This window comes from Talaromyces marneffei, chromosome 4 (assembly GCF_009556855.1).
Source record: "Talaromyces marneffei chromosome 4, complete sequence".
In the NCBI taxonomy this organism is placed as follows: domain Eukaryota; kingdom Fungi; phylum Ascomycota; class Eurotiomycetes; order Eurotiales; family Trichocomaceae; genus Talaromyces; species Talaromyces marneffei.
The window spans coordinates 3,239,677-3,253,913 of NC_072351.1; the positions used below are offsets into that span (position 1 = coordinate 3,239,677).

General features: G+C 46.5%; 6 protein-coding genes across 6 annotated transcripts; 2 read left to right on the forward strand and 4 right to left on the reverse strand.

Annotated features, from left to right (window-relative positions):
• Positions 1-1,913: 1,913 nt before the first annotated feature.
• On the forward strand, positions 1,914-4,223 carry EYB26_006199 (uncharacterized protein; the record flags this gene model as incomplete). The annotated part of the gene is made up of 7 exons (XM_054265475.1): positions 1,914-2,723; positions 2,778-2,859; positions 2,913-3,260; positions 3,312-3,771; positions 3,823-3,910; positions 3,959-4,111; positions 4,191-4,223. 7 exons carry the CDS (start codon positions 1,914-1,916, stop codon positions 4,221-4,223), a joined length of 1,974 nt encoding a protein of 657 aa, XP_054121450.1.
• A 731-nt stretch (positions 4,224-4,954) lies between these two features.
• Positions 4,955-6,143, reverse strand: EYB26_006200 (uncharacterized protein; the record flags this gene model as incomplete). Its single annotated transcript, XM_054265476.1, has 4 exons — positions 4,955-5,623; positions 5,692-5,786; positions 5,846-5,979; positions 6,040-6,143. The coding sequence occupies 4 exons, from the start codon at positions 6,141-6,143 to the stop codon at positions 4,955-4,957; spliced, it is 1,002 nt and encodes a 333-aa protein (XP_054121451.1).
• A 285-nt stretch (positions 6,144-6,428) lies between these two features.
• On the reverse strand, positions 6,429-7,148 carry EYB26_006201 (uncharacterized protein; the record flags this gene model as incomplete). Its single annotated transcript, XM_054265477.1, has 1 exon — positions 6,429-7,148. One exon carries the CDS (start codon positions 7,146-7,148, stop codon positions 6,429-6,431), a length of 720 nt encoding a protein of 239 aa, XP_054121452.1.
• Positions 7,149-7,403: 255 nt separating this feature from the next.
• Positions 7,404-9,119, forward strand: EYB26_006202 (uncharacterized protein; the record flags this gene model as incomplete). The annotated part of the gene is made up of 1 exon (XM_054265478.1): positions 7,404-9,119. The coding sequence occupies one exon, from the start codon at positions 7,404-7,406 to the stop codon at positions 9,117-9,119; it is 1,716 nt and encodes a 571-aa protein (XP_054121453.1).
• Positions 9,120-9,408: 289 nt separating this feature from the next.
• Positions 9,409-10,818, reverse strand: EYB26_006203 (uncharacterized protein; the record flags this gene model as incomplete). Its single annotated transcript, XM_054265479.1, has 1 exon — positions 9,409-10,818. The coding sequence occupies one exon, from the start codon at positions 10,816-10,818 to the stop codon at positions 9,409-9,411; it is 1,410 nt and encodes a 469-aa protein (XP_054121454.1).
• Positions 10,819-11,513: 695 nt separating this feature from the next.
• Positions 11,514-13,229, reverse strand: EYB26_006204 (uncharacterized protein; the record flags this gene model as incomplete). The annotated part of the gene is made up of 2 exons (XM_054265480.1): positions 11,514-12,947; positions 13,026-13,229. The coding sequence occupies 2 exons, from the start codon at positions 13,227-13,229 to the stop codon at positions 11,514-11,516; spliced, it is 1,638 nt and encodes a 545-aa protein (XP_054121455.1).
• Between the last annotated feature and the right edge of the window lie 1,008 nt (positions 13,230-14,237).

Genomic DNA, 14,237 nt, shown 5'->3' on the forward strand with positions numbered 1-14,237 from the left:
TTTGTCTGTTAGTCGTTTAGGAGACTGAGAAGGTCAAAATGATATGGCCAAAAAGGCATTTTCAATTATTTTTTGTGCATTATCTAGTTTGATCATTGCAGTGAACCATTAATAATGTAGGGTATTCAACATGAAATGTTTTGTACTCGCTATAGAATGAAGCCTGGAGCTGAACCGTTCATTAGTTATACATCCATTCCATGGTCCTCTGTTAAGCATTCCTCTTGTCCTCTATTTGAAATAGTCAGAGCAGATTATTTCTGTCTGAGATGCATCAATACAGACATGAAATATTCGCCTGGTTAGTTCAATGTTGGTCCAGTGGAGTAAGCTAGGGCAATCTTCAAAGGCATTGCCCCAATTGAATGTTGTTGCTGTGTAGCCTGCAACTGTAGATATACTATGTATATTTCTACATTTCTACAGGCAACGGTACGACTTTTCACCAAAAGCCTCGGAGCTCAACAGAAGACCACAGCGAGGTAGAAATTTGAATGATGGGGGTACCCAAAGAAACGCCAAGTGTCCCTGAACCCGGGGATGTGAAAATGTTACCATTTTTCTTGTTTTGTTGTAGGTATCTGGAGATCTTGTACTTGAACCCGGTCACCTGAGGTGGTCTACTAGTACTACAGTGTATGACGGAATGCGAGAACGGCCACAACCAGGGGTTTACTTGTACAGTGGTGCAATCCTTGGTCTCATCACAGGCTAACTGTGAAAAACTAACACGTCCAGTTGGAAAAAATAAAATACACACAATTTAATAGTCAATTGGATATTATTTAATAAAATGTAAAAAAGAAAATCCTCCCCAGCAGGGAGTCGAACCCTGTTCTAGCGCGGGTTGCTGCCATTGCAGTGACAAGCGCCAATCATGACCGGTAGACCACTGAGGATTGATGTTACTAAGCCGCAAAGATAGCTTGATAAAGGCAAAATTAAAGGGTGGTCTTCAATCACAATACAATGTGTAGAAGACATTTCATTTTGTGGGTGTGTACACATCGGATCTACCAACAAGAAAGACATTATCAAGCACCGCCAATTACTAGTTATGAGTGGTTGTAGTAGCCCGAGTCTCAAGTGTCAGCCCCCGGTTCTGAATCAGTCTCTACACAACAATAAAATATTTGGATAAGGCCAGCCTGTGCAGTGGCAAATGGCCTCGGCGCCTCTCACCACTCTCTTCAGATTTTTATCTCGATTATTTACATATGCACATCATATAGCAGTGCCTGGATACAGAAAAAAAAAGTCCAAATAGAACCTGGAATTTCTGTGCATTCAAAATAATACCAGTCATTATTAAATGTCGCGAGTCTTAGTATAAAGCAGTGTAATAACGCAGTTAAAGGCATGAGCAAATTATCTCCGCATCGGAATGTCTGAACACTTCTGCCCGTCATTTTAATCATCTTGATTATCGTTGTTCCGGCCGGCCACTGCACCCACACACGCTCTCTCTGTCATCATTCTACCACTTCACTTTCACGACTGCCCTCTCATCCAATCTGTTTTTGACCTTGCAATGGCTGTCTATATACCTTGTGTATCCTAGCATTACATACCGCGCTTATCCCCCCCTACAATTCTACAAAGTCAAATTCAGCTGTCTGTTGCCCCGATCGACGAATGTCACTTCCCGGCCCTTCCCTTCTACACTGACCACAACACCATTCCTCGCCTGACACCAGCACTTACTACATACTCCCTTCAACATAGCCAGATGTGTTGAAAGCGAAAGAATCGCTATCTTGCGAGTCTGGCACCAGCCTGCCTATACTCGACGACGGACGCTTCAGACGAGTCGGCTCAGCAGTAACAGCGCCAGATTGTGTTTCCCGTGCGCCGCCCCTCAAGACACTACTACGTTTTAACCACCAACGAAACTGCCGTGTGTTTCTTCCATCATGTCGACTCCCTCGACTGCCACCGCAACACATGCCTCGCACCACCCTCATTATGGCTATTCCCACCATCAAATCGGATATCAGTCAAACGGTGCTTATCCCGCTGCGAGTACTACAACCGGATCTTCTCGTCTAGCAAATAGTTACGCCTACCCTGCCAATACACCAACTGCAACGACCACCACGCAATCTCATCCTCTTCCTCCTGTACCTCAAGCCACAACTCCATCAAACCCTTCGCCAGCAACATACAACAACGCTGCGAATACCAATTCAATGTCGTCCGGCACATCGAGTCGCCGGCGGAAGCCCGATTGGAAGGAGTTCTATAAGAATGGGTTGCCCAAGGAAATCATCGTGATCGATGACACGCCTCCTCCAGACCAACCCATGGGTTCTCATCCGCCAGCGACCGCAGCCGTCAATGGCCAGCCTGCAGGAAAGAAAAGACGCACCGGACTAGAGTCTGCCTACGATTTGACGTACCACGATCGACCGTCTTTCTCGACTAACCCCCAGCCGTACTGGGATAACTCATCTCACAACTCACTCTCAACTGACCGTACCACATCCCTACACACAACTGCTCCGACGTCTCTGGGGTCGGCTGGTAGTGTGGGAACAAATAACGGGGTCGTCTACGAGGATGCCAATGTTGGTCAGAAGCGCAAGCGGAATACGCGGACATCGACTCGACAAGAGGCTAAACGTCGAGAACTCGAGGCCGTGAGCGATGCTTTTCTCAGTTATATCCCACCACCTCAGCCTCCGATCAAGGCGAAAGAGGTTCCCGTGCCTGTTATTCGTGATGTGAGTTCTTTCATTGCAAAGTTGATTTCAGTCGAATGAAGCTGATGTTTTTAGTACTCTTATGGGAAGCACGAAAAAGTCGATGATGACGATGGACATTACATAGTCCAAGCAGATACGCCTCTTACTGAACGATGTAAGATTATATTCACCCCATAAATAGATTGAATCATTGCTTACAGGAGATAGACTCGATTATTCGGTTACTCGGTCAAGGTACCTTTGGCAAAGTTGTCGAAGCATACGACAAACAACGAAAAGTCCGATGTGCAGTCAAAATCATTCGTTCGGTGCAAAAGTACCGTGACGCATCAAAAATCGAATTGCGAGTGCTGTCTACATTAGCGTCCAACGACAAGACCAATCGAAACAAATGCATCCATTTGCGAGACTGCTTTGATTTCCGAAATCACATTTGCATCGTCACTGATCTTTTGGGTCAGAGTGTGTTTGATTTTCTCAAAAGCAATTCTTTCGTTCCGTTTCCAAGCAGTCAGATTCAAAGTTTTGCTCGTCAACTTTTTACCAGTGTAGCTTGTGAGTTCCCCTCCCCGGAGGAAGGATTGACATATTTGCTAATTGATGCAGTCCTACACGATCTTAACCTGATCCACACCGATCTTAAACCAGAGAATATTCTTCTCGTGAGCAACAACTATCAGACATTCACATACAACCGCACCATTCCCTCATCATCCCATACAACATCACGCAATGCTCGCCATCGTCGTGTCCTGCTGGACAGTGAGATTCGATTGATCGACTTTGGCTCGGCCACATTTGACGACGAATATCACTCGTCTGTCGTGTCGACACGTCATTACCGAGCGCCAGAAATTATTCTGAATCTCGGATGGAGCTTTCCATGCGATATATGGAGTATCGGCTGCATTCTTGTTGAATTCTTCACAGGTGATGCCTTATTTCAGACACATGATAATCTGGAACATCTTGCAATGATGGAGAGTGTCATTGGAAGCCGGATTGATGCAAAGATGGTGAAGCAGGTGGTACAAGGTCGGGGAAGCAGTCAAAACCAAGCTGCAAAGTATGTGACAAAGTTCCCTACTATTTCAGACAACATGCTAACCTACGATAGATACTTTAACCGGAACAAGCTTGACTACCCGAATGAAGAGACAACGCGAGCGTCACGAAAATACGTCAAAGCAATGAAGCAGTTGCATGTAAGTTTGGGCTTTTCATCCTCGTGAAACTTTGTCTAATAATTTCAGGAATTCATCCCCCAGAATCATGCATTCAACAAACAATTCCTAGATCTACTGCAAAAGATCTTTGTCTACGACCCCAAACAGCGGTTGACGGCCAAGCAAGCCCTCAAACATCCGTGGTTCAAGGAGACGATAGTTGATGATGGGACTGAAGCTGTACGGCTTGCCAAACTCCACTCTCGTTTAGTTTCATTATGACATGGGAAACTAAAACCCTCTTGATTCTAATGTATAGTTGAAATACACGGGCCGCCAAAAGGTAAATTAGCGCCGGAGTATGGATGGGATAAATGGGATATATCGTTCATGATGATGGTGTTTGGATTGGAATGGAATGGGTGGCGTCTGTTCATGGCAGGAGGTATTCGTATACCAGGGCTGGGCTTCTGCGTAAGTGCTTGACCAAGTACTGAATCATGCAGGAAAATGTCCCTCAAGCATAACATTGCGCTTGATGCAGCCTTTCAATATCAGGCTACCTGACTAACAAAAAGGGCCCTCACCTATTATTGTTGACGAGGTAGGTGAGCTGGCAGCCTGCCTGATGTACATGATCCATGCGCGTTTGTTATATAATTGGAGGGTTTCGATGTATGCTTTATCTGCCTGGGTGTCCTGTCTCTTTCTACTGCCTGTCATTCTGATTCTCATGTTGTTGGTGTTTGGGTTACCAATTGACTGACTCTCTACTGGTATATCACATTTTACGGATCATAAGTCATGTATTTAGTTCAATCATTTATCTACCACTCCTATTGCTGGTATTGCACAGTAATTTATCATCTATGCTGTGAGATGGTCCATCAAGTACTGAATGTAATAAATATCAAGTCTAGATCTAGGTGGCTATAACGTGACAATAAATATATACTCCCCAGCTTCCAATCAGCCAACCAACCCCGTCAAGAAATGTATAGCGACAAATAGAGACAAATAGAAATATAATATGATAGGGCAAAAGAATGCAACAAAAACCACCCGCCTGCTAAGAAGAGGAAATTACATCCCCCGATTAAACTCAACCTTACCTTCCCGGCCCCCCTTATCCCAAAACTCTTCTTCCAAACTCTTCACACTAATAGCCTGTCTAGACGGAAACGCGCCCAGCGCCAACGGCAACGCAAATATGGATGTTGTCAAAATCAGCCCCAAGTTAATGGGGAGCACCAACCGAGGGCGCTGTTTTAGCCAATCCATTTTCTCGAGGCGTACCAAGATCAGAGGGGGCAGGACCATGATGGGTGTTGCGTTGAGAACGCGGCTGATGGCCGTTTCGCCGACGGCGATTTTAGCGGCGATTTTGCTCTTTCCAAGACTCTCGACGGGTGCGCCGGCGAGTTTCTCTTCCTCGCTCAGGACTGGGTAGACGTCTATACCGCGACGAATCTCCTCGCTGCGCATGAGCAGCACGTTAAGCGCCGTAGCGCTTGAGACGGCTGCAAAGGGGACCAAACGGCTGAGGATGAGTTTTGTGTTTGGTGAGATGTTTTTTAGCCTGGGCACAACGGCGTTTAGACCCAGGGCGACAGAGCAGGAGGCGGAGACGGCGAGGAGGTAGGATTTTACGAGCATGGAGGTTGTGAGGGGCGTGGATTTGTTGGCGTTAGAAGAGTTGATGGCTACGTTGAGCGATTGGTTGGCTATTTGCCAGAGGAGAGTGCCTGTTGTCTGTTCCCATGCCATTAGGGTCATGCAAACGGATTATAGTTTGTTTGGGGAAAAGATAATCTTCGTACCTGAAGGCCGGGCGTGAGCATGCCGGCTGTAACGACGAGATTCGAAAGGACGAATGAAGACATTCGGAAGGGAAGAAAGACCGGTTTGCCGGTGTCTATCATATCACTATTAGCCACTGCACATTATAATCTTTGTGAGACGGATTGAGAATACCAGGATGCAGCGTCGAATCGACAATCTGCTTTGCGCGCCATAGCTCAGGAGACATTTCCTTCGTATGGCCATTTTTGTACGAGATGATTAATTTCTTTGAATTTTCTAGGCAGGCGGATGAGATGAAGAGCATTCTATATTTTTTTCATCAGCTTGTTGTTGAGCCATTGAGCAAAAAGGACAAGGAGAAATACCGAGGATCAGAAATGCCAGCAGACTCACGCACACGACCCCAATATGTGTTCAGGTCATATTGAGATCGGGGGAGTTCCCGATTGCCGGGGAGAGAGGAGGACATTCGTTAATAGCAGGTTGTAGTAATATTGTTTTAATTGAGAGATTTATATCAATTGGTGTCCACTGCTCAACGTGTTGTGAGGTACGGAAGAAATGGGATGGTTCAAATGAGTCAAAAAACATGAAGCGATTATCGGCGATCAGTCGGTGAGACCCTGATAAGCCGCCGCCACATCGGGTATAGCGTGCCCGCGATAACGGATTGCCGTTTTGCCGCGGGTAACCGCGTGATCTCGTCCCCTTACGTTTCCTTGAGACAAGACGTAGATAAGAGACATTGAGGTTATCATCCCTCGACCTTCTTCAGCGCCTCTCCCCCTACCACCAACTCGGCATCGCCAAATTCCTCATTATCAGCAAGCTCCAGATCAAACTCATTCAACAGCGCCGCTTGCAACTCAAGCTCACTCCCCGACAGCATCTCCAGCACATGCCCGCCATACGATCGATCCTCCGACAAGAAGTGCATATGTAATCCACTGACCGACACTCCGTCCATGTACGCCGGCGACCAGAATCCGACGATACTACCTGCCACAGACTCGTAGGTATTCACTTTCTGTGCCTCGCCTAGTTCCGAGAGCGGTTGGCGGGGGTACTGTTGTCCGCGGACGACGCGGGCGGTAATTGTGTCGAGATGGATACGCGGAATAAGGAAGAATACGAATCGATTATTGACGCCGTGGAATAAGCTCTGTAAACATTGAAGGATGGATTGTTTGTTTGGCAGGGCCGAAAATGTAGATTGAGTGCGCGTCGTGCAGTCGCTGAAAGAGGTTACCATCGCGAATGGGAGCTGTTCGTGAGCTTCGACGACGCGTACTGCACCCGAGGGTTGTAGATGGTAGGCTGCAGAATCGAGAATGACGACTTCGCCGTTGATGGAGGACATGGTTCCTAGGCCGTGGGTGCCATGCTTCAGAAGATCGGATAGTGGAATTCCTGTGGATGCGACGCCGGCCATGAGCGCGGACGCGGTTGAGTATTGGTACAGTCTGTCTGCCATTGTACTTGAAGTACTCTCGTAATATTAATTTGACGTGATCAAAAAAGTTCGTACAAATGCGCGGCATGAAAATGGATGAGGGGACTGGTCACTGGGGCCACCGGAAATGGTGGCACTATCAATCACTACGTCAGCCAACATCTGATCCCACCCCACGTGGATTTAAGGATCATCTTCAACTTTCCAACATCACATTGTCTTCCCATTATGTTCGATTGACAATTCGTTTTTTTTTAAAATTCAATTACGGTCGCAATGTCAAATCGAAACCTCGCCAACGTAATAGTCGACTCCCTCTCCAACGCCGGCGTCAGGATCGTCTTCGGCATCCCCGGCGCCAAAGTAGACGGGATATTCGACGTATTGAGCGACCACCCCAGCATCAAGCTCATAGTCTGCCGCCATGAGCAAAACGCCGCTTTCATGGCTGCCGCAGTCGGCCGATTAACTGGGTTGCCAGGTGTATGCCTGGTGACATCTGGTCCGGGGACAAGCAACCTCGTCACTGGCCTTGCGACAGCGACGACTGAGGGGGATCCCGTACTCACAATCGCTGGTACAGTCTCGAGGCTACAAGCGGCGCGACATACGCACCAATCCCTTGACGTGAACAAGGTTCTCGAAGGGGTATGCAAATCCGTTATCCAGGTCGGAGTCGAAGATCAGGTTAGCGAAGTCATCGCCAACGCCTTTCGTGATGCGCGCAGATTCCCACAGGGCGCAACAGCCGTGGCTCTGCCAATGGATATTATCAAAAGTACCTCAATCGGTGTGCCGCCGTTTCCGAGTCTCAGCTTCGAGTCCCCAGCTTATGGAGCAAGTAATCCGAAATTGGGCAAGATTGCTGTCGACAAGCTTATGGCTGCGAAATATCCTGTTATATTGCTGGGTATGAGGTCTGCAGATCCGAGCATTGTGGCTTCAGTTCGTCGGATGATCAGAGATCACACATTGCCTGTTGTGGAGACCTTCCAAGCTGCAGGTGCAATTAGTGAGGATCTTTTGCATAGGTATTATGGTCGTGTGGGATTGTTCAGAAATCAGCCTGGAGATAAGGTGCTAGCTAGAGCCGATCTGATCATTGCGGTGGGCTATGATCCGTACGAATACGACGCAGAGACTTGGAATGTGAATAATCCCACTACCGTTCGTAACATCATCCACATTGATTACACAGACGCCCAAGTATCGCAGCATTATATGCCACAAATCGAACTCCTGGGAAACCCAGCAGATATACTCGATGAACTGACCTCCAGCCTACAAGCCTTCAAGCCAACCTTCTGGTCTGGTGTAGAAGATACCCTAGAAAACATCCGACAAGAAATCGACAAATGGCAATCAGCCGCAACAGAAAACACCTTATCACAAGGTCTACTAGATGAACCCGTACAACCAACCCATTTCGTCTACCAACTCCGCCACATGCTCCCCAAAGAAACCGTCGTTTCGGTCGATGTTGGTACTGTTTATATCTACATGATGCTGTACTTTCAGATCTACTCACCACGCCACCTTCTCTGCTCCAACGGGCAACAAACTCTGGGAGTCGGCTTACCATGGGCAATAGCAGCAAGTCTAATCCAAGAGCCCCCCTGTTCCCGCAAGGTAGTCAGCGTAAGCGGCGACGGTGGCTTCATGTTCAGTTCTCAAGAACTCGCAACCGCAGTGCTGCAGAAATGCAACATTACGCATTTCATCTGGAACGATTCGGGGTACAATATGGTTGAATTTCAGGAAGAGGCCAAGTATGGTCGTAGCTCGGGTATTAAATTGGGTGGTATTGATTTTGTCAAGTTTGCGGAGGCGTTTGAGGGTGCAAAAGGTTTCAGGGTTAATACGATGAGAGAGTTGAAGGATGTTATGAGGGAGGCGTTGGCATTTGAGGGGGTGGCGGTTGTGGATGTGAGGATTGATTATAGTAGGAGTCGAGAGTTGATGAGGAATATTATTCCGAAGGATTATCGATAACCTTTTGACAGATCTTAGGTAGACTATTGCATTTTGAATTTGGTGACTTTTGGATAATATTGATCAACCAAACCTCTACAGGCCACGACCTAATTACATATAAACCCTGTACCAGATGACAGTAAACAATCTACTTGGGTGTATACCCCTCCCTCTCCCTCGCAGCCCTAATATTCACCACACGAGGCCTCATCATCAATGCAGTCTGAGCCTCCTCTTCACTAGAGCGGAGACCAGACTCAGAGCTGTATGAGGGAGACACTGCACTGGTATACGCCCGTGATGAAGACTAACGAAGATTCTGAGAGGAAGAGGGCATGAAAGGCGAAACATGGAAAGGAGAAACTTCGGGGATCGTGAGGAGCGTCCTATTTCTACTAGGAGTCTTTGGCGTTTTGGGAGGTGGTATATACCTATCCGGCGTCCTTGGGTTTGCGAGGGGTGATACCGGCGTTCTATATCTATCAGGCGTCTTGGGGTTCGCATTGTTAAGCGGCGATAGAGGGGGCGTCGTCTGCTCACGAAGAGCCGAGTGTGACGGCGACGAAACCGTAGTCTGTGATAATCTCGAATACGATCCTCGAATCTCATCCGTACTCGACCACGGACGATACAACCTTGGCGATAAACCTGTATCTGGTGTTCCTCCTCTGTCTCGATATTGATCTATTATTTGCTGTTTCTGCAGCACGGTTATCATCTTGCCCAGGCCAAGGCTTGTTCTCGTGTCGTTGTCCTGGGAGTATATATCTGTTATATCAGATGAAGTATCGTCATCTTCGGTAGAAGATGTTCGATAAAAGGGTTTGTTAAGTGAGAATTCTTGAAGAAATTCAGCTTCGGAGAGTTCGTATTCGTTCCTGCTAAGGGGTCGAGTTATGGTTGATGAGAATAGGGGGCTCGGTATAGACTGAGCGGGCGAAGCCGTGGGTTTGTAGGATCGGGCAGGGAGCGTTTCGAGGCTGTCAGCATTTTGGGGTCGCTGATGATCAGCCTTTTCCTCCTCCATTTCCTCTCCCTTATGTATCCTCCAGTGCCTGATACACTTTTGGATCTCCTTAGCCCGTTCTTCAGACCTCTTAAACAGACTCTTCGACTGATCTGTGGATTTTATCCACTCATCCACAAATGCAAGAATTATAGGCCGAACGAATTTCAATGGAGAATGCATCACCAGGAATAATGTTCGCAGTTCCCTCAGCGTTGAAGGATACGTCGCAATGCGTGAAAGCATGCATGCCTCGCACTGATCAGCTTGATATTTCCATCGTTCGTTAGGAAATGTATTCGGGCCTGGCTTCGTCCACATTTCTTGAATAGCCGCCACCCGATGCAGAGTCATATACTCATCCGGCCCAAGGACATAATTTATATAATTTTCCACATTTAGATACTCGACAGCCCTCGTAAGCTCTGTTCTCAGAGAATCAAAAATCATTGATGTAGAAATAGAGTAGATCTCATTATGAGCAGAGCACAGAAGCTTGTTGACATTGAATTCCCGGTCGTCCTTCCTAATCTTGGCCTTGTTGAGTAACTGATCGGTCATTGAATACCGTCGGAGATGGCGAGGAAGATCATTGATTCTGTGTTTTAGGACGTGCTTTAGGTCTTGGAGATTACCGCTGGGGGAGTTGATATTGACCGAGAAGCAGGCTGCTAGCTTCGTGATGTCTTGCGATGTGAATAAGACGGACATGGTTATCGTTGTTGTTTTGTTGAATTATGCGTCTTCGGGGCTGATAGGGATGGTTATCAACTGCAAAGCGTCAAATAATGATAATCTAGAATAGAACAAATATATCTACCATAAATAATAATCTTTAATCATTTTCTAAATTGTATGGAATATCTGTCATGACGTCTTCCATAAAAAGAGTCTCCGGGGACCATTTAGAATCCATCGCTGGTATGAGCCATATTTATATGACCCTGAGATGTTGATATGAGACTCATCAAACTGGAACATTCCTTTATTCTTGACCAACTTAGCATTGTCCGAAAAAAATTGTGAGCATGAGTAATACTTGTTCAAGGTGTTAGGGTTACCCGGTCTTTGATCCGTTGTAGCACGTCAGATAATGACTCTTGTTTCAACGTCATCGCGGGATGAGGATGAGCAATGCTCGTCCGGTGATTCTCGCCTTTTAGGAACTAGTTCAATATTAAATGAAACCGTGATAATGTTGTTTGGTAGGTTCAGCCGCTTGAATGCATCGCATTGCGGTGTATTCCTTGTCCATCCCGACTCATGTCTCGCGATGGCTCAAGGAACATGGAGATACAGATCGGGAATACTGCGCATGTAACATAAGTATATTGTTTTCTGGCCTGAGGCGCCATTTCGTTAACGAGTTGCTATGTTTGAGTACACGGTCAAATGAAAATGAATACTCAGTCTGAGAAGCCCTCCCATTCCGAGTCGATTTCCCCATCCTTACTCTTATCCACGTTTTTACCATTCTCATTGCCCGAAGCAGGAATATCCTCAGCTAAAGAGTCGTCTCTAACAAATCCAGCCACGAAAAATCCACCAGTACACTCGTCATCACCCGGCCAACACCGCAAACATGCATCTATCTGCTCGTCTGTCAGCTTAACAGCTATATCACTGCTAGCCTTGCCGTTAGTATGCCTTCTAATCCCTCGATGTCGCCATTTCTGTAAACCCTGTGGCTGCTCATCGAGTCGCATGATCCTCCACCCTCTTCTTCTTGCAGTATCTGATGCGAGAACTCTCTCGACAACACACTCATTCTCGAGTATATGAATAGAGCACGTGCTATATGTTACTCTGGTAGCAGCTGGGAATTTGAGCGCGTGCTCAACGATATGCGTTTGAAGATTGGAGAGTTTGAGTAAACGCTCCGTATCCACATTATCCGTTTTCTGAGTATCGTCTGGCTTCACGGCTTCGTCTTCTGTAGGCCGTTTCCGCTTCGTCCCTCTATTCGAAGATTTAGAGGCCTTGCCTTGTTCAGGAAGAACTAGCTTGGGCACATCGTCACGCCCAATAATACCACTTCCCGAACAACTCGGATCAAGTAGCAGACCGGTCACCAACTCAAATCTCTCATCCTCTGGATCCAACGCTAAAAAGTCCTGACCCGCAAGTACAGTAACAAGTTTATCCGCACCAGCGACAGAGACCATTTTCTGAAGGATCTTCGACCGTGGAGCCGATGCATCCATTGAAATGATCTTTGATTTTCTAGTTTGCTTCTTGCCGTGTAATTTCTGTCGCGCAGCAAGAAGTGAGGCTAAATGGGTGGTTTTATTTCCAGGTGCGGCACAGCCATCGATCAAATCTCCATCCCATGCATCTTCCTTATCTCCTAAAAGTAGATAAGCAGGAAAACATGAAGCTTTGTCCTGCAAAATGATCTCTCCATTCTTATATGCATTCGATGACGAGAAATCTACGGTTCCTGGCGCAAGAGCAACGAGATCAGGTATGTGAGCATCAACATAAATCTGGTTCGCGCTTTTTAGCTCGTTCAGTCGGCCCACTCTTTTATGGTCTTTGAACGCCGCCTCCATCTGCGTATTGAGCGTACTCTTGATATTGTTGATGCGCACCCATCGCGGATACATGCTCTCCATGAGTTCATCCGGCCCAAGGAGCGCCCTCTTCTCTGCCAAGATTGCAGATTGTAGATCCGAAATTGAGGCACAGTTTCGACGCACTCGCGCTTTCGTAAGTTCGGCTTTCAGTCGAACCTTGTGTCTATCAATCGCCTGACGAAGCGGGTGAGATGCAGGTGCAGCAATCCCATTTTTGCTAAACAGGAAATCGTGGGCTAAGAGTAGACATAGTATTGGCGTTAACTATTCAGGAGAATACTCCCTTCGATGTTAGTTAGCATCCTTTCAAGACTATAAGCCACAATTCCGTGAGGGTCATACCTTTGGTTCCGAGGAAAGTATGCCGGAATTTTCAATGACCTCTTTCAGCAAAATGTCCCATTTCGAAGCCTCCGTCACGAGAGCATAGATTTGCGCTGGGGAAGCTTTGAGGGACTTGGAGTTGTAGATACGCGATTTGAAAGAACCTCCTTGGTCGTTGGATGACGAGGTCAATATTGTGGACGCATCGTAGTAAAGTGACATTTTTCAGCTATTATCGCTCAATCTGAAAGCAATGTTGAATGGATGAGGAGGAAACTTTTTCTGGCAGAAAACATGAATCGGTGGCAGAATACCTGAGGCGGTGAGTCCGCTCAAGCAGTCGTATGATTGGTTCAAATTATATAATGAGGGTTAGGGCTAGGGCTATTATCGTGCGATTCACCAATAATGTCCTACCTGAAGAAAAGATAGAAATGTGGTTATTCGATCTGTATATACCAGTGTAGAATACTTTGAAAGTTTAGAGAGCTCCCTGGCACATTTGAGTCATTGACTTCACCAGCGACTAATCATATCAGTTAAACCTGGAATATTTGCTAACAATGACACCGACTTGAATATTTTGATGTTTTATGGAAGGGTAGATGGAAAAATATAGCGAGAGATTTTCTACAAGTACAAATTATCCTATAACATGCACGATAGAGATACATTTGCGTAAAACAAATATAAAGCATTGTTAGACATATGCCATCAATTCGCTCAGGGCATTCCGTGTATGACAAGAACAAGAAACAGAAAGAAACTGATCTTTTCCAGGTGGAATATCTCAGAAGTAAGCATTAGATCCAGGCAGGACCGATTCTGGAGGCGGTGCGTTTGCATCTTCGCTACCAGCAGCATAAGGGGACGCCACTGCACATTTGATAGACTGTCAGTAACGATTCAAAACATGATTATTCTGGGTCTTGATCACCTTTGGCGATTGGAACTGCCGCAACCAAGGCAATCTGGCCGATAGCAAGAAATAAAATAATAAGGCGCATGGTGAATCGAAGGTTCTAAGGTTGAAGGCTGTGTTCTGGAGTATATAAATTGGCCTTAGTGATCTCCAGAGATGGTAAGTTTACCGCTGAGTCAATGGACGGATTTGCAGGGCTTACTGAAATATCTTAAAATCAATATGAAGGATACTCTCTAGGATATGTTTCGGGTTTCGTGGTTTAGAACAATTTGAAGGATGGCAGAACAACTCCTTAAGAACCCAAC